The sequence below is a fragment of the Thunnus albacares genome, chromosome 21 (genome assembly GCF_914725855.1).
Source record: "Thunnus albacares chromosome 21, fThuAlb1.1, whole genome shotgun sequence".
In the NCBI taxonomy this organism is placed as follows: domain Eukaryota; kingdom Metazoa; phylum Chordata; class Actinopteri; order Scombriformes; family Scombridae; genus Thunnus; species Thunnus albacares.
Genome location: NC_058126.1, coordinates 18,684,221 through 18,706,109, shown reverse-complemented (window position 1 = coordinate 18,706,109; position 21,889 = coordinate 18,684,221). Strand labels below are relative to the sequence as shown.

The following is a 21,889-nucleotide window of genomic DNA, read 5'->3' as shown; positions in this document are numbered from 1 at the left end:
TTTTAAACTTTGGTCTATTTACAATTTTTAGTCCATCTGAAATGTTTGGTCTACATATATTGATGTTTCACTGCAGCAGCAAAATAATTCAGTGTTTTTAATGACAATTGTCTTTATGAACCTCTAATAATGCTGAGAGGTCAGTAAACTAAATACACTATATCTTCTTCTTTTCTCAATTAATTTGATGTGACTCTGCATCCAATGTATTTCCTCCAGGATAGGTGGCAAAATAAAAACTTTTAAATCTGTAAAAATCCCCCCTTCTAAAAAGTTAAAAGAAATTCCAGGATGAACTGCAAACATGTATGTGAAAAACAATTATTTTATTATCAAAAGTCATTGTCAAAAGCTTGAGTATAAGTGTAGACAAACACCTGTTTTCCACCTTTTACCAACAGGTGTGCAGCATCACTTAATATACACAACCTACAGTAACTCACATTAACACACCTGTTTACAACAAAACAATCCATAAACCCTGATCAAGTTATTAAATATATTCCACCATTTATAATTAACATTTTGTAAATGGATCCCTCCCATAAATCATCACATGTATTCCAGCCTCTCCTGTAAGTTCTGACTCTGTCCACGAGATGGTGCTGCTGTTAATGAAGTGACCTGTTACAACTACAGGAAACAGATCATTGTTAACAACGTTTGGGTAAACTTATAAGAGTGTATGTCATTTTTTGTGTTTTTTTTTTTTCTAAATCACATGCTTATATGAACAAGTGTATAAACCAGTTAGTCTTAATGACACAAAGATGCTTCTGAAAAATTTAATAATATTAAAAAGTCAATGGAGCCTTTCTCTGTTTACTTATTTAAAATACAATATGGATTTAATTGAAAAAGACAGATGGCAAACACAGCCTACTGAAAAATATATGAAGACAAATCTTCACTGGTCTCTAGAACAAAACAATCCCAGCAGCAGGAAAGTTCCACAAACCTGAGGCCAAAATGTGTCTGCTATTGCAACCAGTATTTCAGGGATCTGCTGTCATACAGCGTCACATGGGCTCTTTCATCAGGAGCTGTGTAGACAGACCTGGGTCAACCTAGTGAGATTAAAGCCTAAAACAAATACAGGATCCTGAGTGGACAGAAAGGACGTCAGAGCCTCCCATTGTAAACAGAATCATGGTCGCCTGCAGTGTTGCACACTAACATATGCCAGTGTACTCTGTGTCATAGCAGATTAACACTGTGTCAAGTAAACTCATTATGTATGTTGGCTGATTAATCGTATCAAGTTATAAACAGAGCCCAAATATATCTAGTCACTTGGCTGATAGTGGTTAAAATAGGTAATAACTTGCAAAATGTCAAGTTTACGTAGTATGATACGGTGAAAAACAATAATAGATCACTCATCAGGCATGAGGTATTATTCAAGGTTGGATCCAAAGGGCAAAGGGTGCACTTGTTTACAGTGCAAACACCATTAGTTATTGATTCCATGGTTTGATTGAGTCAGTGATTAAAACTCTGCAGTCACACACACACACACACACACACACCACAGATTTACTTAAGTCCCTTTTGGGGATTTTACATAGACTTACATTCATTTCCTGAAGACTTACCCTAACCCTAACCTTAACCACTGACCCAAGAATCAGCTTTTTTCCAATTGGCAACATGGCTTTTGTCCCCTTTTGGACTAGCTGTCCTGAGTTAACTGTTCTTTAGTCTTAAATTTGTCCCCAAAAGTAACCTATGACAAACCCCCGCCCCCCCTCCACACACAAACAAACACACACTGTGGATCTGAACAGAAGTGGAGCAGGGAGAGGTGCAGGGGGTTGAAAAGAGAGAAAAACATTTGGATCATGTCAGTACTTGATCTCATTATACAGTTTTCAGTGCACTACAGGATTTCATCATCTGTCTCCACAGTTACACACTGACCGTATTAACTGGATGCCTTGTGACAGAATGAATGTACAATATGTAGAGGGATACAGAATGTAAAATAAAGTCATATGTTTTGAGTAAAGTTTTATATATATTATACAATTTTAGAGCAATTAGGTTTGGAAAATGAATTTTCTCTTCAATCACTTGTTAAAACTATTAAGATCTGTGTGTGCAATGGAGATGTTTCCACCTGGAACTTATCTCTTCTTTTTCTGTGTGGGTCACAATCTATTGTAAGTTGCTTTAGACAAAAGTGGCTACTAAAGAAAAGTAATTTTAAGTTTCTATGCTGCCATTTCACAATAAAGAAGCTTCATTAATATTCACTGTTAAGATCTAAATGGTTACAGCAAATTGCAGTTTGGGTTATTAGAAATTAGCAGCTTGCATTACACATCACTCTGACTAAGAAAAGCTAAAAAAGCTACCATGCCCTTTGAAAATAGCTGAAGAACATTTTTTTACACTTTTAAATAATGTGATATATTGGGTAAAGAAACTAACTCAAAGGCAATCCTTTGTCGACATTTTCGGGCCTGCATTCATATTAGTCTCAGGCCTTAAATCTGTCATTTCACCTTGAGCAGAATAACCAACAGCTTAAACAGTGGTTTAGGAACAGGATAGCAGAAACACTGATTTCTGTAGATTTCCAAGTTAGTCACTGTAATAATCTAACTGCTCCTCCCAAATTGATCATCTTGTTGATAGTGCTGCACACTCACTGAGAATGACACTCCATTGCCCCTTTAAAAAAGAACTTAATAAAACAAAAGAGGTTAGCTCCATGGTATAACTCCCAAACCCGAAAATGAAAGCAAACATCATGAAAACTTGAAAGGATATGGCGCTCTGGAAGAATCTCGTTTAGTCTGGCAGGATAGTCTTAAACCATATAAGAAGGCCCTCTGTAATGCCAGAGCCACCTATTACTCATCATTAATAGGTTTCTCCTAGGTTTCTCTTCAGCACTTTGGCCAGGCTGACAAAGAGTCATAAATCTATTGATCCATGTATTCCTATAGCTCTTAGTAGTAACAACTTTATGAGCTGCTATTAGAGACAAAATTCATCACCTCTTGCCCTCAACTGGCACCAATTTATCCTCAAACACAGGAACCTTAGAAACAGCTGTAAAACCTGATATATATTTAGACTACTTTTCTTCAATTGACCTTCCTGAACTAACTTCAACAATTTCTTCATCTAAACCATTAACCTGTCTCTTAGACCCCATCCCAACTAGGCTGCTTAAGGAAGTTTTACCCTTAGTTAGCACTTAAAAAGATATGATCAATTTGTCTTTAGTAACATTCTATGTATCACAATCCTTTAAAGTAGCTGTAATTAAAAAGTTCTTAAAAAGCCAACTCTTGATTCAGACATTTTAGCCAACTATAGACATATATCTAACCTTCCCTTTCTCGAAGATCCTTAAGACAGCAGTTGCCAATCAGTCGTGTGACTTTCTGCATAACAATAGTTCATTAGAGGATTTTCAGTCAGGATTTAGAGCACATCATAGCACAGACAGCACCGGTGAAAGTTACAAATGACCTAATTGCATAGGACAAAGGATTTCTCTCTGTACTTGTCTTATTAGATCTTGGTGCCAAATTTGACACGATTGACCATCACATCCTATTAGAGAGACTGGAACATTTAATTGGCATTAAAGGAACTGCACTAAGCTGGTTTAAGTAAGTGCTATTTAGCAGATTGATTTCAGTTTGTACAAGTGAACGTTGAGTCCCCCATGCACACAAAAGTTAGACATGGAGTTGCACAAGGTTCTGTGCTTGGACCAGTACAATTCACCTTATATATGCTTCCTTTAGGTAATATTATTAGGAAACACTCCATAAATTTTCATTGTTATGCAGATGATACCCAATTATATTTTTCAATGAAGCCAGATGAAACCAATCAGTTAACTAACTCCAAGCATACCTTAAGGACATAAAGACCTGGATGACCTGCAATTTTCTGCTACTAAACTCAGACAAAACTGAAGTTATTGTGCTTGACCCTAAACACCTTAGAAACACATTATCTAATGATATAGCTCCTCTAGATGGCATTGCCCTGGCCTCCAGGACCACCATAAGGAATCTGGAAGTTATCTTGATCAGGACATGTCCTTTAACCCCCAAATAAAACAAATTTCAAGGACAGCCTTTTTTCACCTATGTAACATTGCAAAAATCATCCTGTCTGAAAAAGATTATTGCAATATCAAGCTGCACTAACAAGTTTCTAAAGACTCTCCACACAGCTGCACAGGTACTGACAAGAACTAGGTAAAGAGATCATATTTCTCCCATTTTAGCTTAGCTGCACTGGCTCCCTGTAAAATCCAGACCAGAATTTAAAATCCCTCTCCTCACCTAGAAAGCCCTTAATGGTCAGGCACCATCATATCTTAAAGAGCTCATAGTACCCTCTTACCCCACTAGAACACTGCAATCCCAGTATGCAGGCTTACTTATGGTTCCTAGAGACTCCAAAAGTAGAATGGGAGGCAGAGCCTTCAGCTATCAGGCTCCTCTTCTGAGCATGTTCCAGTTTCGGTCCAGGAGGCAGACACCCTCTCTACGTTTAGGCAAAGGACCAGTGTGTAAGATTTAGTGCATCTAGCAGAATAGACTTGGCAGAAATTGAATATAATATACATAAGTATGTTTTAATTATTGTATAATCAAATAAAAATAAGAACTGTTGTGTTTTTGTTACCTTAGAATGAGCCCTTTATATCTACATAGGGAATGAGTCCTCTTTGAGGGAGACTGCCATGTTGCACCACAATTTTTCTACAGTAGCCCAGAATGGACAAACTAAACACTGGCTCTAAAGAGGGCCTTTTGTGTTTTTCACGGGTTTTGCAGCCACCGTAGGTTCTCCTACATGCTTGGAAGGGGAAGTGGAGGGGAGGGGCATTCAGTTAGTTGCAATCTGCAACCTCATTCTACATACTGGTCTTTTAAAACTTTCCTTTTTGATAAAGCTTATACTTAGGGCCTGCTCTGGCTTGCCTTGGACCATCCTGTAGTTATGCTGCTATAGGCCTAGACTACCATTGGACTTCTTATGATGCACTGGGCTCTCTCCTCCTCTCCCTCTCCATCTGTGCGCATTCATGTCCCATTAATGCATGTAACTAACTTGGCATCTTCCCTGGAGTTTTGTGCTTTCTCATCTCACAGATTTCCATGGATCGTGGTTGCAGCACGCCTGCTGCCGTAGTTCACTTTATTATTATACTATTATTATTATTCGTCATATTTCTATTATTATCACAGTTGTTAGTGTTATTGTTGTTGTTACTATGCATTTCTGTCTCTCTCTCTCTCTCTCTCTCTCTCTCTCTCTCTCTCAACCCAACCGGTCAAGGCAGACGGCTGCCCACCTAAAGCCTGGTTCTGCTTGAGGTTTCTTCCCATTAAAAGGGATTTTTTCCTTGCCACTATCGCCAAGTGCTTGTTCATGGGGGAATGTTGGGTCTAACTTCTGTGAGATAACTTCTGTTGTGATTTGGTGCTATATAAATAAAATTTACTTGACTTGACTTGCTCTTGGAACCAAATGTAATGCAAACTCGAGGAGTCATCATATTAATTAATCATGAGAATGTATCTTGGGCTGTGCTTCTAAATACCTGAAACTCTTCACTCACTTTTTGTTGCACATTATATGTCAAATATGGGTTAAGTAGAAGCAATGGAGTAATCACCTTTTCAATTTTTTGTCCTCAGATCAGAGTTATTGACTAACTCTGTATTAATCAGCCAGTTGCTTGATTAATCAGTAGATCATTGACAGGTAAATAATGATTCTGAATTAATCAACTAGACTTTGATTATTTAAGTTATACTAATGTTCACTGTGTATAACCTCCAATTTATATGATTGTTTCTGCAGGTCTATTTCTGTCACATTGCATGAAATTATTTTTTTCTTTTGTGTCATTAGATCATTAAATTAGTTTAGACTGTTTAATGGTGGCTGTTTGCCTATAAAACCCAGGATGAGACTTGACATCAAATAGATACATATGGTTGATAAGCCACTGTGACCTTTAACAGACAAATAAGATTTCTAAAAGTCACGAGTCACACCTGAGTACACTAAAAATCAAATAACAGCACAAAGAGTTTCCAGTTAATTGATTAATGATGTCACAGCTTTTCATGGCTTCTTTTAGTTTTTTGCCAGTGGCTGCGTTTCTGAATGTTCTCTTTCATAACCACTGGCTGCAGTTGTGGGATGTTTGCATATATGCATTCATTCATAGTGAATGTGTGTGTGTGTGTGTTTGTGTGTGTGTGTATGTGTGTGTGTGTTGTCCATGGGCTTTGGGAGTCTTTGGTTGGCTGCTGACTCTGCACGCCCTATCAGGGAACATGAGACAGGAAAGTTGAAGTTTTACCAGACATGCTGCCTCTGTCTTTATCTGCTATCTACAGTATATTCTACTGTTCAAACCCCACCCTTTTACTTCCCGACTCTCTCACATAGCTTGTGTGTGTGTATGTGTGTGTGTGTGAGAGAGAGAGAGCGACCCCTCCCCCCGTTCCCAGAGAAAGAAACATTAACAGGAAACTCACAATTTAAATAACAGACATCAACCTCCCACTGATTCATGTCTGAAAGTCAAAATTATTTCAAATGAAATACAACTGGCTTATCATTGTTGTAAAATAGATAATTACAGCAAGATTTACTATGAAACCTCAGTGGGAAACTTCACAGCCTCCAAAGGCAACAAGAATGAACAATTTGAAATTTGAGCTCCAGAAAATGATGTAACATGATGTTACACATTGCACAGTGCTAGACTTGAATTGCCTCTGGAGGTGAAGATTTTAAGCTCTTTGCTTGAACAAGAGACACTTTTGTGTCTTCTTCTCAGGTTCCAATTCTTTAAAATTGGCTTTTGCTTAAACAGCCACAAGAGCTGAAATGATTTATCAATTAGCATCAGCTTTGTTTTGTTATAAATTCACTGGTGCCATTGTATCCAATGTAAAGGTTTGCTGCTTTTATTTGTCTTCAATGATAGGAAACCGTATACTTTTAAGGTATTGGATGTCAGCCTTTGATGAACAGCCTTTTTCACAAACTGATTAATTATGAATTGATTCAGAGAAACACTCAGCAGACTGATAGATAATGGATGTAATTGTCCCTGCAGCTCTAAAATGATAGAAAAGCAACTTGTATTTTACCACATAAAAATGTCCTTTAACAGCTGCAAGTCAAAAAAAGACTGCAACTTCCAATTAACTCTATTTTGACAGTCAATTGTTACATATAGGCCTATAAATATAACAAATAGAAAAACAGGTATTGGGTCATGTAGGATTTCAGGTTTTTATTCTCACACTTTAGCCACATTTAAATTAAATAAGTCACACCTTTTAGTGTGCCATATTTTACATAAAACCCTTACCTGGGAGATACACTGACAGCAGATTGCAACAACTAACATGGGCTATTTTGACACCCACCAACTTGTTGCATTATTGAAACTCAGTATAACAAATACTAGGAAAATATAAGCAGTCTGAATAGGATGTGTGGAAGAAAAAGTGCAAACATAATGCAATCATCTGTTGACAGACCTGCTGTCATGCCTGAAACCCCTGGTTTGTTTAGGTTTATTTGTCATTTCAGCTGTTCTTTGGTGGTGGGTGGGGGTGAAAATCTATTTCCGTGCCACTGCTCGTATTTCCGGGTTGTGCCGGGTTTTTTGTGCGAAAGTGCTCAGCGGTGCGGGAACTGTGGAAACTTGCATCAGCCAGGAGGAACAGCCGGCCGGTCTGTCCGTTGTTTGGAGGCGAGAAAACCCAACAATATGGACAAAACCTGCGAAGACTACAGGATATTTAAACTTTAAACAGCAGCAGCAGCAGCAGCAGCAGCGCCCTCCTCCTCCTCTTCCTCCTGCATGTTGCTGAGCTTTGTTATTCTAACTTCATAAAGGCAGTTTAACTCTGAGGGACACTGTGTTCGTGCAGCAGGACATCATCCACTTACATCAAGCTGCATCTGTGTGAATGGGCAAAGTGCAAGGTCCCCTCAGAGCACAGATATGAACTGTGAGCAGCTCTAGCTCCTGTCTTTACCTCTCCAGCTAACTTATATGTACCTTTTTACACCTTTGTTTTTTATAAACTAGTTTTACTTTTGCACCGAACATGTCGTGCCTTTTGCTGGGAGTTATACGAAGGTGAGTCAATATGACTTTATGTTTTTTTGCGATTAAGTCATGTTTTTTGCTCTTTGAACGCGACACTGACGGTGCATTTCATTGTGCTTATGTTTTCAGACTATAGAAAATAGGCTGAATGTGTCATTCCAAATGTATTTCTGCCTGCTTCAGTTTACATACTAAAGGCCATCTACGTAGCCTGTTTTTATATTTTATACACATATAAAAGTGTGTGTGAATGTCTATAATACATTGGGAACACATTTATCTTTAATGTGAACCACTCTCCCTACTTTTTCTGAACTTTTTTACATGCACAATGGGCTGTAGCATAATTTGCATCAATGTGGACCATAGTTAAAATTGAATAAGAATACACAATATATACATATTTTAATAAACTGTTGCAGAGATAAAGCTTTGATCCTCTCTATACCAGCATTCATGCAGTATTAATTCATTGTGAAAAGGCTTTTTTTTAGTTAGTAGAGAAAGCTGATTGTGAAATCACTGACTGCCTGCTGCTATGCTGACTGCTGCCAGAAACTTGTCAGACTTGATCTCAAGAGAAACTCCTCTCAGATCAGATGACATCTTAGCAAAGATGTAAAGGTGACTTTATAGATGGTCTGAAAGTGATTTGAAGGATGATCATCACTCTGCTTTCCTTCTCTTCACCACCTTTTCCCCCCTTCCAGGCTTTGTGATGATACCACATCACACAGGGAATCTGGAGTAAATGTGAGCACTCTGTGGCAATGTGTGTGTGCGCGTGTTTTAATTTTCTCATTAAGGAATGCATGTGAGTGACACCATGGCCAGGGCATGTGAGTTTAGTGACAGGAAGCTCATGTTCCTGAGCATTTTGTTTGTGTTTCTGCTTGAGAGATTGGTAACGTCTGGAGTCATCACTCCTCTCTTTGCTTGAATGTCCTGGAGCATGTTCCGTGTATCCCCCGCCCCCTTCCTCCTCCTCCTCCCAGTGTACTCACTGTACCATATGTGTGTGTTAGGCTAATGTATGCAGCACGTGTGCATGTTCTCAGTGATACTCTGGCTTGCCTGTGCTTCGTGTGTAGACTCTGCCCTGAAGAGGCTGTCGACCAGGATCAGGCAGGGTGGGTGAAGTGGGAGTGTAGGCGTGTCTGCCTGTGATGGGTGAGGATTGGCTTGCTGATTTGGAGGTGTGTTTGGAGGAAAAGTACTCCAGATGCAAGCAAGGGGAAAGGTCACATGGATAACATCTGTCATTAAAAAAGTGACATTCATCAAAAGGAAAAAAAGAGATGCTCACTGTCTTACTGTCAGGGATAACTGCATGTAAAAAGTTTTACTGAAACCGATGTTTCGATAAATGTACTTTGTCAAATGGAAGTATGGGGGATGGGTGGAGGAATGGGGAGACAAAGGAATGATGTCAATAAATGGGTGGGAGGGGGGCATTGGGAGCAAAGGTCATCAGAGTCTGCTCAGGATTTCTTTCTTTTTTTCTGATGCAAAGAAGGAAGAATAGAGGTGCTAATCCCATCCAGTTTCTCTCTCAAATCAGCCAGCACTTGTGCCCCAGTGAGCAAATGATCATCTAACAAATGCTTTGCTTCTGTTAATTCATTTTTAAATTTAATCCAGCACATCTCCTGACCCAATCATGATCACACTGGAGATAATATTCAGCACCACCTGAATGGTTGTAGTAATTAAAGGCATGACAGCGGATGATTGGGAACATAGGTAATTGAATTAGTGTGTAGGGGAAAGAGCTTAAAGCACTGAGTAGTTGATTTAAGGAGAATGGTTCATCTATTCTTTGGTCCTCTTGGGTTAAAAGTCAATCTGGGGTGCTGTTATACAGTAACATTGTTCATTTAGTTCACCTTCAGGTGATCATTGGTTTATCTCTTCAGATCATAGTCAAAGTCTAAAGTCTCCAAAAACTGCTGATTTATTGGAGAGGGTGCAGAGAAGTAACGATCTCGACCAACTGGAAATCCTAATTGAATTATTATGATGGCAAGTATTGAAGAAAGATATGAAAAATTGTGAACATGAAATCTCAGAGGTCAAGTTTTAGTCGGAGAGAGAAAAACTGGCATGGCTTCGCTGTTTATTGGCCAAAAGTCAGTTTTTTACATCAACAAATTTTATTTTGCTCAGTTTTTGTTACAGTAGCGTCTGTAAACCAATAAATTGGGTTTTTGATCATATACCTGCAAAGACAGAGATTTTTTTCTTTCATATATGCACACACTTCATGGGTAATTTGGGGTTCAGTGTCTTTCTCAGGGCTTTGACATGACAGAAGGAGTGTGGGTTCAAATCACAACCAACCTTATGATTAATGAACGACCCACTCTCCCACCTGAGCTACAGACGCCCCCAAATTGAATGTGAAAACCAAATTGCTGTCAAAATCACAGAATCTGAAAAGGACAGTACAAAAAAGGACACATTGAGATGATGTTCTGTCCCTCACTGTATGTCAGGCCTCCGTTTTCAGCACAAACTAGACTGCGTTCATGATTAATTGCTCCCACATCAATGGTTACACAACTGGCACGGTACTGATCACCTGTTCGGAGGGAGTTTGATCCCTTAGGCTGGTGTCAGACTGTTCTCAGCTCTTTGCCTGCCCACTGTCAAGTTACATGTTATCTACTTTTCTCACTGTGAGTGTCTCAGCTTGCCTGCCACTCGTGCCCTTTGTACACTGCGGTCAAATTTTACATGTGTATCTGCATGTGCGTGATGTAGGAATAATGACACACTCAGTGCAGCCAATTAAGAGCCACGTGCCAGCGCCTAAGAGGACAACTGCATAGCTGTCTTTGAACAGCCTAAGTGGAAGAGTGTGATTTGTATTCCCAGTTGAACTGATTTCAGACTGGAGGTGGAATGTGGGTCAATTTATGGTTGAAACTACTTTTAGAGCGCTTTAAATGTTCATCCATACATTTCATTTGAGGAACACAGAATATAAATCTCTCATCTCTCTGTAGAGGTCATCAGGGGTCATAAACAAAGCACATACACACATTGTCCGCTGTCCATTGTTCAACCATTGCTACCAACAGACAGCAACACACACACACAACAGCTTGCATAGCTGTAGCCCTCTCAGTGGCTTGTGTTTGTGAATATCATGCTGCTAATAAACAATAGGCCGGCCCCCTGCATGCCTCTCTCTCTGTGGAGAAGTCTGTTTGAGGCTCTCAGGTTGCACTAACCACCCCAGGGCAGCAAAGGCACCTCATTGTCACTACTGTCACATGAAAAGCACACAACTCCGATCTGAGGCCTTTTGTTGAAGGTGTTGGTGGTGCCTCGTGCTCTTCTCTGGCCTTTAAAACTCCCATCAGTATCCACAGGTGTAAAAATTGGATGGGTATCAATTTGGATTGAGCAGCAGTGAGGAGGTAATGGTACAAATGACGGACATGAATTAAAATCAGGGTTACAGAACATCAAATACTTGTATGAAATAAACAAATGGACAGATCCTCAATATGATGCAGACTTACCTATCATAGTACAGTAAAGTGATCATATCTGGAGAGAAATAAACAAACTAAGAGTATGAATTTGTGTTAACTGACTTTGCCAAGCACCTGACCCAATGAGGACTCTCTCTCTCTGCACTACACTCTGGTCAGAGTTGGGTCATCCAAGTTAATCTGCACTCATGCATTGTATCTCCTATCAATGGCATTTTCAGCATCCTATAAATGATTGAATTAGATCAGACAGAAGGCTATGTATTCTCCAGTTTCTGTGAATAACGGTGCCCATGAGGGAAAAATAAAAATTTTCTAGCAGGCTACTGTAGCATTAAGTGATATAACACAGGACTTTCAGGCTGTCAAATTCATTTTTTTTGTGTACCATGTGGTAAAAACATTGCATGGCAGGTCTTGCAGGAAAATATCTTTGCACAATGAACTCCACACAATGGAAAGAAGACTTGATTAGTTGATAAGGGTTGTCTGTATTGTGGATGTGTCAGTCAGTTCTATTTGTGTTGGGTTACACCCAACCCAACCACAGTCCATTGTAAATGTAAATTGCCTCACTGATCCACTGCAACTAAATGAAATCAGCCTCTGACTCTTTGGACATAATAAAGATCATGTTCTGTAGGAGTTACGTCCAGTGATTGTCATTGGATTTCCCTCTGGTTGCCTGTTAATGGTCAAAAAAGTAAAAGATGATTTAATGCCCCTACTCTTTCAGGCAGGGTGGCGTTGGGGCAAGTGTTGGGGTTCGGTCCCTGGCCTCCATCCCTTCGTTGCCCCCAGCGGTTGCAGAGTTTGTCAAGGGAGCAGTAGACGAGTGCAAGCCCAGCGGTGTGCATGTGGTGACGGGGACGCCAGAGGAAACGGCCAACATCCTAGCAGGCCTGGAGAAGGACGGGATGGTCAAGAAGCTTCCTAAATATGAGAACTGGTACGAGTTTTACATTTGGATACTTGCATACAATACCTATGCAAACTAGAGCAGATAGTTAGGTGTATACATGTTAGTTGTTTCAGGACAGACCTTACATTAATTATTTATATGATAACTTATAGTTAGTCTTAATTAGACAGGTTCCTAAAATTTAGAGCTATGGGTCAGGCTTCACAGTGCCTAATGTGCATCCAATGTTCCTAATTTTTCTGCATCTTGATGTTGTTTGGCAGTTGGCTCGCACGTACAGACCCGAAGGACGTGGCTCGGGTGGAGAGCAAGACTGTAATTGTGACCAAGAACCAGAGGGACACCATTCCCATCCCTGCTGGAGGCGTAAAGAGCCAGTTGGGCAGCTGGATGAGTGAGTCAGACTGGCAGAAAGCCAGAGAGGAGCGCTTTCCTGGCTGCATGGCAGGTATGTTGTTGGATATGAAATGTTTGTAGCTTGTTGCCGGGAGAACATGTCATGTTTCCTCTTTTTCAAATGACTTTGATATCATCATACATTCAAATGGTAATCGTTTCATGTGGCGTACATATGTCTTCTATTTAAAACTCTGAATATACTAGGAAAAAAATGAGTTTTAGGAGGGGTTCAAAGATCATGAAATCGGGCGGAAACTATGGTCACTAATAAGACTCAAAATAGAACAAAAATGGGGTGTAATAGGATTATACTGCAGTTAAAATTAACTTTTTCTTTTGTGAGACTTCATGCATGATGCAGATGAGTTTGAGTCACCACAAATGTCAAAAACTTTATAAAGAAGCTCCCAAGACATCTAATATTCACTAATCCTTATTTTAGTCTTTAAATGTAGTTATTTTAAAAATTTGAGGCCTAACAGTCTGTTGTTTATGCTTCTCTTTCTCCTCTCTGTAGGTCGGACCATGTATGTGATTCCCTTTAGTATGGGTCCAGTGGGCTCAACTCTGTCCAAATATGGTGTCCAGGTACTAACTGTGCTCCTCAACACTTCTTACTCTGAAAAACAGTATCTTTCTCAAGCTATGGTTTAAGAATTTCAGAGTAGCACCAGGCTTAAATGAGCCTTTTAATGATGTCAGACTTAATCAGATATTTATTGTGTTTAGTGCACATTAACACATCCCAGTACTGTGGCCATGTGAACGCCTTATAGGCTGGTGAAGAAAAAGGTTTTCATAATAATCTTATCATTATTGCTGGAAAATCAGATTAAGAGATACTTGTCTTTTTATGACTGTGTTGTACCATTGTTTTTATAAAGTGTTAAGTCACTGTATTGTATCTAACAGTGCTTGCTTTATCACAGTAAATGACTATAATTTATGATATACTTTAATAAATTACTAAAACATTTTATGGTTATTACTCAGTTGAAGGCTTAGGTCAGAGAAAAGGGTGATAAATATATCGTTCTCCTTCAAGGTGACCGACTCACCGTACGTTGTGGCCAGCATGGGCATCATGACACGAATGGGCACGCCTGTCCTGAAGAAACTGGCTGAAGGAGTGGAGTTTGTCCGCTGTCAGCACTCTTTGGGACGACCTCTACCACTCAGAGGTACAAATTCCAAGAGCTTGAAACATGTTATATTACTACTTTGTATTTTTTTTTTAATAATATAAGATTTTACAAATTCTCTTCCCTTCCTCTTTTCCCTCTGCAGCCCCTCTGGTCAACTCATGGCCCTGTAACCCAGATAAGGTGCTGATATCTCACCTGCCTGACTCCAGGAAGATCATGTCCTTTGGCAGTGGCTATGGGGGAAACTCTCTGTTGGGGAAAAAGTGCTTCGCCCTCCGTATCGCCTCCCGCATTGCCAAGGATGAGGGCTGGCTGGCCGAGCACATGCTGGTGAGATAGGAGGATGACACATTGTGACTGTGGCCTGTTGGAAATTCATTCTGGTATAGTGAACTTGTGAACTCACTGGAGGTTCAATTCTGGGAAAATAATACACAAAGAAATAAACCAAGTTAGCTTGCAGTGTATAACAATGCTGCTTCAAACCTCCTCCTGACACCTGTCAAACTACCCACATGCCATCGTCATCGTCTGGTTGAATTTTAGTATGATCAGTTGAGAAATGCAAGCATGCATAATTTTAAATTAAGTATATTGTCCCTGAAAAACTACATTAAATAGATAATAACATGGCAGGAATTTCCTTCTGTAGACTGACTTTTGTAGAACAAAGGCGCTTATTTAAATGAGGCCTTTTTGTTCTTTTGAGTGATCATTATTAATTAAAATTGTATTAGACTGCAACTTTTGTTATGTATAGATGTAAGATGGTGTTTTTTTAAAATCTTCATTCACCACTCTCTCCTCTCCTCAGATCCTGGGTATCACCAACCCTCAGGGAGTGAAGCGTTATGTCGCGGCGGCATTCCCCAGTGCCTGTGGTAAAACCAACTTGGCCATGATGAAACCAGCTCTGCCGGGCTGGAAGGTGGAGTGCGTAGGAGACGACATTGCGTGGATGAAGTTCGACAGCCAAGGTGAGAGGGAGGAGACGCCCTCTGCTGCTCCATATGCAGTGTAGTAAATCAGATCTCACTTATCTGATGCGTCCGTCTGTCTCTGCAGGTAAACTGAGAGCCATCAACCCAGAGAACGGTTTCTTCGGGGTGGCTCCCGGTACTTCAGACAAGACCAACCCCTATGCCATGGCCACCATCGCTAGAAACACCATGTTCACCAATGTTGGCGAGACCAGTGATGGAGGCGTGTGGTGGGAGGGTCTTGACCCCCCTGCAGCTGGCATCACACTCACAGACTGGCACGGCAAAACCTGGAAGCAAGGTAACGTCAGCCTGGACTGTGCAGGCCTTAAAAATCCCGATGGTCTTGAGAGGCAGATGATTTGTTTTGACCTTGAAGTCACTAATGAACATTTATGAGCATTCAGCAGTTTTTTACTGATGTAATTTTAGTATGAATCATGTTTGTTTCTTTGCCAACAAAGACATCTCATCCCACCAGGTCTGATTATTAAAAGGCTCATCTGTCGTCAGTGTATACAGTGCCATCTAGTGGTGTGCCTTAGCAATACCATTTAAAAAAATAGTGACCCAAAGATGCACATATACAGTATATGATTAACATTTAACTGTTCATATGGTGACTGTTCTTTAGGAGTTTTTTGGCCAAATGACTTTGCTATGAAGTAGTAATAATAATAATCCTCTTGTTTCCTCTTTGTAAACAGGAAGCTCAACTCTATGCGCCCACCCCAACTCCCGCTTCTGTGCGCCGGCAGCTCAGTGTCCCATCATTGACCCCCAGTGGGAGAGTGAGGAGGGCGTTCCTATTGACGCCATCATCTTCGGTGGCAGGAGGCCAGAAGGTTGGTGCTGCTTTCACCTAATTATATACATAAAAAATTTCTCTCCAAATAGACACAGGCATTATTTGATAGACGGGACATTTTCACATAGATTTTAATGTTCATGTTTTTTAAGGGTATTTTGCCTTTAGTTGATAGTGATCGTTTAAATACTGACAGGAAACACTGGGGTGGGGTAAGGCATGCAAGACACATTCTAGCCACTTTGTAATGCTGCACAATGCTTCTGTGGTCTTTCACATTTTACAAATTTGAATCATGACTTGTGTTATATCACTATGAGAAGTCATAGCATACAAGTAGTTGTGCAGTAAACATGATAAAATGTTGACATTGTCAGGAGTTCCTCTGGTCTACGAGTCTTTCAACTGGAAACATGGAGTGTTTGTTGGAGCCGCAATGAGGTCTGAGGCCACGGCAGCTGCTGAGCATAAAGGTACACACACACACACACACACACACACACACCTGATCTTCATATGGTTTCAATTCCTGAAACTGCATTTGTATGGATTTATAATTCTGTGTGTAATGTTTTCTTCCAGGCAAGGTGATTATGCACGACCCCTTTGCCATGCGGCCGTTCTTCGGCTACAACTTTGGCGACTACCTCGCTCACTGGCTGAGCATGGAGAGCCGTAAGGCCCCCACTCATCTGCCCAAAATCTTCCACGTCAACTGGTTCAGGAAGGACCCTGCGTCTGGCGCCTTCCTCTGGCCCGGCTTCGGCGAAAACGCCCGCGTACTAGAGTGGATCTTCAAGCGCTGCGGCCGGGAGAGGGAGGACGAGGGTGCCAAGAAGAGCATTGTCGGCTGGCTGCCAGAAGATGGCGCCATTGATACTAAAGGTCTCGGCAGCAAGGTAGACATGGGTGCTCTGTTTGATGTGCCCAAGCCTTTCTGGCAGAATGAGACCAAGGAGTTGAGAGCATACTTTAGCCAGCAAGTTGGAGCTGACCTGCCGGCTCAGGTGGATGCCGAGCTGAAGGCACTGGAGGACAGGGTGCACAATTAAAACCCTACTGACCCCAGAAACAGAGAGGGAGTCACTGATGACAGGATTCAGATCATTAGGATGCAATCAGAACCACTGGCTGGGTTTACATACAAAGAGAATTAAGTTCTGAATGGGTTAGCTAAAAAATCCCCACTATCAAACTTTCTCTATGCATGAAAACTCAACCAGTGACTCCTTCCTTTCTCTTTTATGAAGAGAATTCAGTTCAGAATGAAATGTCAGAGTTGGTATGAGAGGAGAAGCTAATAATCTACAATACAACGTCTACCTTTCTGTCACTACTTCATACTAATGCTGCAACACTGAGGGACTGGTGCTGGGTTGTAGGCAGGAGGGAGGTTTGACTCTCAAAGTGAAGGTTAGATTTCTGTGAAATTATCAAATGTGTCATGTAGAGACGCTACTGTCACTCGTCTCTTCAGTCACAAGATGGTGCTGTAGCACAATCAACATGGCCTAGCAGTGCCAGACATTTAACAATACAGTGTCCAGGCTGCTAATGTTTACAGGCTGAAACCCAAAGATATTTTTTTGGCAAAAATCTGACATGCTTTTTAACATTTTTACTCATTAAAAGGTTTTAAGTCAATTTTAGCACCAGCTCTTCTAATACACTATTGACCGAGTCTCATGAAATGTTCTTTATTTTTAAATTGAGCTTTATATCCAAAAAAGAAAAAAAAAAAACATCTATCAGAGATCCATTAACTACTCAATACATTGTAGCAGGTCTCCAGTGAGACCCAGGATCACTATGCATAATTCATTTTGCCACTTTTGTAATGTTTGTGATTAAACTGTATGATTTCAGGTGATGTTTACACACAATATGTGAAATTTTGGACCAATAAATGCGACTGAGATTATTAGGTATTTTTAGAAGTTGTATGCAAAGGTTTTTATTACAGTGCAATGAATAAATAACTTCAAATGCATTTTTGTTCATTTTTGCAGTCATTAAAATACAAATGAATATAAAATAAGTAATATACAAGAAAATGGGACATAATAGATGAACATTAAACACTAAAATTTAATACAATCTTGTAATGCACAGTTTATATATATATGTGGAAGAAAATATGATGGGCACAGGACAAAAATCAAAACTGCTGGATCCAAATTCTAATCTCTTCTATTTTTAAGCTCAGACTTCTTCTTCAGAGTCATACTGTGTTTCTCGCTATATGAGGGTTAAATCTCGAGTCTTGAGAAATTATATCGCTATCTCCATAATCAGAGCACAGGGCTGTAGTGGCATTAATAAAAGCGCTGACTACATCTCTGTGAGGATTGTGGACATGGAAAACGAGAGAAAAAGAAACAAGGAAAAGAGAAAGCAAGAGACGTGGGGAAAGAGAGACAAAGAGTTGACAAGACAAAAGAGATCTGCTGGTACTCATGTCTTCCACATGATAGAGACTGGGACAGGGTTTCCAGTAGCCTAGCAGGTGAGCACCACATTTGTACGACCCATGTACCACTTATTGTCATACCCCACTGTTGTCACATGAGGGGCGTCTGGAGGAAGGACAGTTAAATGGCAGAAAGGAGGAGAAAAGTAGCCCAGTACATTGAGTTTAACTAATCACGCATAGGTTTGAAACAGGCAAAATCATGTCAGAGTGTGAACAGCAAAGGAACAGGTGAAATAATAAGTGCTGGGTTATGTGTGTGTGTGTGTGTGTGTGTGTGTGTGTGGTGTCTTACACTGAACCACCAGTTTCACTGGGGGGCTCTCTGGTTTGACCTGAGTCCTGTGTGCCAGCACGCAGCTGATGTCTTTCCTGTTATCGGCTGCTGTGGGAACCATGTGGTGGTCGCTGCTCATTGTCAAGGTGTTGTCTGCACCCGGCTTAGACACTGTTGTCCCATTGCCATTGGCTGACCTGTGGTCACCCAGGAGATCTGGGCAGCGGGGTGGCCATCCAAAGACTCAGATCACGCCACGACAACCAGCTTAGTGCCTGCTTCCGCTGTTATGACGGAGGCCGAGTTCTGAGGCTTACCTGATGGTTGGATGGACAGTTGGATTGATGCAAGGATGGACGGTGGAGAGAAGATTAAAGGATGCAGAGATAAAATGGAATAAGACACCTGAGGGAAAAGATAATGCACATCATTAGTGATAAACAATTTGAGTCACCAGCCAGGCAAAAAAACAACAAAAAAAACTTGATCTCCAAATATCCTTTGTCCCCCGCTCTCTCTCTCTCTCCTGTCTTTTTTTCTCTCCAGAGCTTCAAATTGTAAACAGTTATGAGCAGCAGTGCAGTAAACACAACCCAACCCTAAATCATCTTTCACTTTCCGTCCATTTCTTTTAATCTATTCCTTCTCTATCCCCATCACCCACCATTGATAAACAATTTCCAAGTGCATTTCCATACACAAATTCTAAATCACTACATAATCAGCCCCCATCCCCGCTCACTCCTCATACCTCCTCACTTGCCCTCTCTGATATTAATTTATTTAATTAATGACATTCTTCCTAGGACAAATGACGGCACTGATGGCTCAGTCCAACGTTTTTATCGATTATGGACTATGGCAATGTAATTTATATGCACTCTCCTGCTTCTACTCTTAAATATCTATCATTATGCCCTTAGGTTCATAACTGGAGAAGGTTTTAGAACACATCGCTGTATTCTTTGTGAGAAAGTTGAGTGGTAGTCGTTGGCAGTGAGAAGAGAAAGGCACTGCAATCTATTTATATACAATTTTCTCCTTGGCAAACTTCCTGGGTATCTCACATCTTTTTAACTATGGATCATTGTCACACTGCACTAGATCCCAAGTCAAACAAGACACATGGACCTGCGTTATCATTTTATGTTTCGTTTGATTGCAGTGAATTGGTCTCATCTACCTGTTCGACTATGATTTACACACCTGCAGAATCTGGTTGATGCATAATTGACAAATACTTTTTATTACAGGAAAAAGCCATATGTTTAGTCAAATATTAAGTTGTGCATTCACGTAATGGCCGATGTCTATTTGCTTCAACTGTGAAAAGCAAATTACAGGACCAAGCAATTCCAACAAATTATACTGTGTCAAGTCAGCACAATAGGCTGCAATTTCAGGATGAAACAAATATTTTTATTAGAATTGTATACCACAAACCCAGTTTAGAGCTGATAATCAAGTAATCAAATACTAACAGAGAAAAAAGAAATACGATTGCAGCATGAGTGTGTATCTGACCCTTGACTGACTGACTGATTGAATAATTGACTGACTGACTAACTGACTGACTTAAATGAATGACTGACTGATTTATTGAATGCATATGAAATCACGTTCACCAGAGCGTTGCTTTTGTTTGGACATCAGTTCTTCACGCCTTTACCGTAATGCTGGTTCTGCCTCTGTCATCGCCCTGACAGCTGGTGGTCAAGTTTAAATTGGCCCCCTCTCAAACCTTTTCAAAGCGTAGAAAAGAAATTAAAGGTAGAGTGTTGCTAATAATGAGCTGTAAGTTTTTTTAAGCGACAGTTTCTTACCGTGCAGTGTCGTTGCGACCAAGAAGAGCAGTCCGATCATTTTTGTGCAGTCATGCCAATGTCGGGCGTCATGTCTCTCCATGGTTGATCCTCTTTATAGAATCAGACGCGCTGTCTCTCTGAAATATAGTCTTTGTGAAATCGAAAGATTCAGTTTTTTGTGTAAAATCTCACTCAGTCAAGGCGGAAAAACGTGTGTGGATACAGGACAGACCGGGGTCCGACAGAGATTCTTATTTCAAATGTCCCTCACTGCGCCTTTAAGACGAAATAAATGAAAATCCTTCTGAGTTAGTCCTGACAGCATACAGTTAATATTCCCTCCAGATGGTGCTCTGGATGTAATGATGTGCTGCTGCGCTCTCTGTCATCTGAGCGCGCCGCGGTCCAGCTGTTGACTGACTGCGTGATGTCATCAGTCAGTCAGGCGTCATAGCCCTACTCCCAAAAAACAATTAGGACCAGTGATTGCAGGAGGGGCACTCTAGGAACAACTTGTTTAAATCGCCAAAAGCATTTTTCCTCCTTAAAAGACACAACTTGCACCCAGATATAACATCTTAACTCCACAGCGGATTTTACTTTCACTGGAGATTCCTGCAATCAGTGGAAAACACAAATGATTCAAAAGCGTGATAGCTTCCATATCCAGGAATATACAGTACATATGAAGTTCTATTTTCAAGATTCAAGAGCTGAGGAGTATAATTTACAACCAATATTGAACCATCGAAGTCATTTTGTTTCATTTGCAGCCACCGCGCAATAATTAAATCACCAGCAATTTATGTAAATGTTATCTACAGTAAAACAGCATTCAGTCTAAAAATAACAGTTACTATACAATCAATCCAATAAGTCAGTAATGATGTAAAGCGGTGAGGAACGTGGAAACAGATGATCTGACGCCCTCTGCTGTTTGTTTCTGCACACAGAATCGAGATCGGCCTGTATTCTGCAAACTCGAACACAGCAGATGCCAAACTCAATAAACCTTCATTAAAGAACTGCAACATACAACTCCAGCGGCAGTCAGCTAAATCACCCCAACAGTCAAACAAACCCACAATAACAAATGAACAGTTGAAATGTGTTCTTTTCTTTATAGGCGCCTGAGCAATGGAGCAAGTGGAGCAAATGTATCCCCATTGTTCAATTAGGGGGAGCAAAGTTATGGTTTTGCTACCCCACTTTTTGTCTTTTTAAAAATAAACTTATCATCATACAGTCCCCACAATCAGGTGATTATATTTAAGCAGCCTATATTAATAATCCTTTTTCTATTTTCAGCAACTGACAAAAACAAGCAATAAAAAATGAACAGTCAAATGTTCAGCGATGGAAAGTGACTTGTTTAGACTTCTGCAAAATATTTTGCTTTTGTTTCAGTTTTAGTCTGACTTTGGATGGAATTATTTTTAAATACGCTGACGC

General features: G+C 40.4%; 1 protein-coding gene and 1 long non-coding RNA gene across 2 annotated transcripts; one reads left to right on the top strand and one right to left on the bottom strand.

Moving 5' to 3' along the window:
- Positions 1-7,667: 7,667 nt before the first annotated feature.
- pck2 (phosphoenolpyruvate carboxykinase 2 (mitochondrial)) lies at positions 7,668-17,875 on the top strand. Its single transcript, XM_044340148.1, has 11 exons — positions 7,668-8,158; positions 12,368-12,580; positions 12,817-13,001; positions 13,470-13,540; positions 13,998-14,133; positions 14,240-14,427; positions 14,912-15,074; positions 15,163-15,378; positions 15,785-15,922; positions 16,263-16,358; positions 16,468-17,875. The coding sequence occupies exons 1-11, from the start codon at positions 8,127-8,129 to the stop codon at positions 16,935-16,937; spliced, it is 1,908 nt and encodes a 635-aa protein (XP_044196083.1). The 5' UTR covers positions 7,668-8,126; the 3' UTR covers positions 16,938-17,875.
- Positions 17,732-20,838, bottom strand: LOC122972810. Its single transcript, XR_006399855.1, has 2 exons — positions 20,456-20,838; positions 17,732-20,373 (listed from the first exon to the last, which is right to left on the bottom strand). It is a non-coding gene; the product is annotated as an uncharacterized LOC122972810 (long non-coding RNA).
- Positions 20,839-21,889: the final 1,051 nt, after the last annotated feature.

Excerpts from the sequence above, each read along its gene's own strand:
- pck2 (XM_044340148.1), top strand. The coding sequence starts at position 8,127 with ATGTCGTGCCTTTTGCTGGGAGTTATACGAAG. Across the intron at positions 8,159-12,367 it reads TTGCTGGGAGTTATACGAAG|GCAGGGTGGCGTTGGGGCAA; the intron begins GTGAGTCAATAT and ends CTACTCTTTCAG. Across the intron at positions 13,541-13,997 it reads TGTCCAAATATGGTGTCCAG|GTGACCGACTCACCGTACGT; the intron begins GTACTAACTGTG and ends TTCTCCTTCAAG.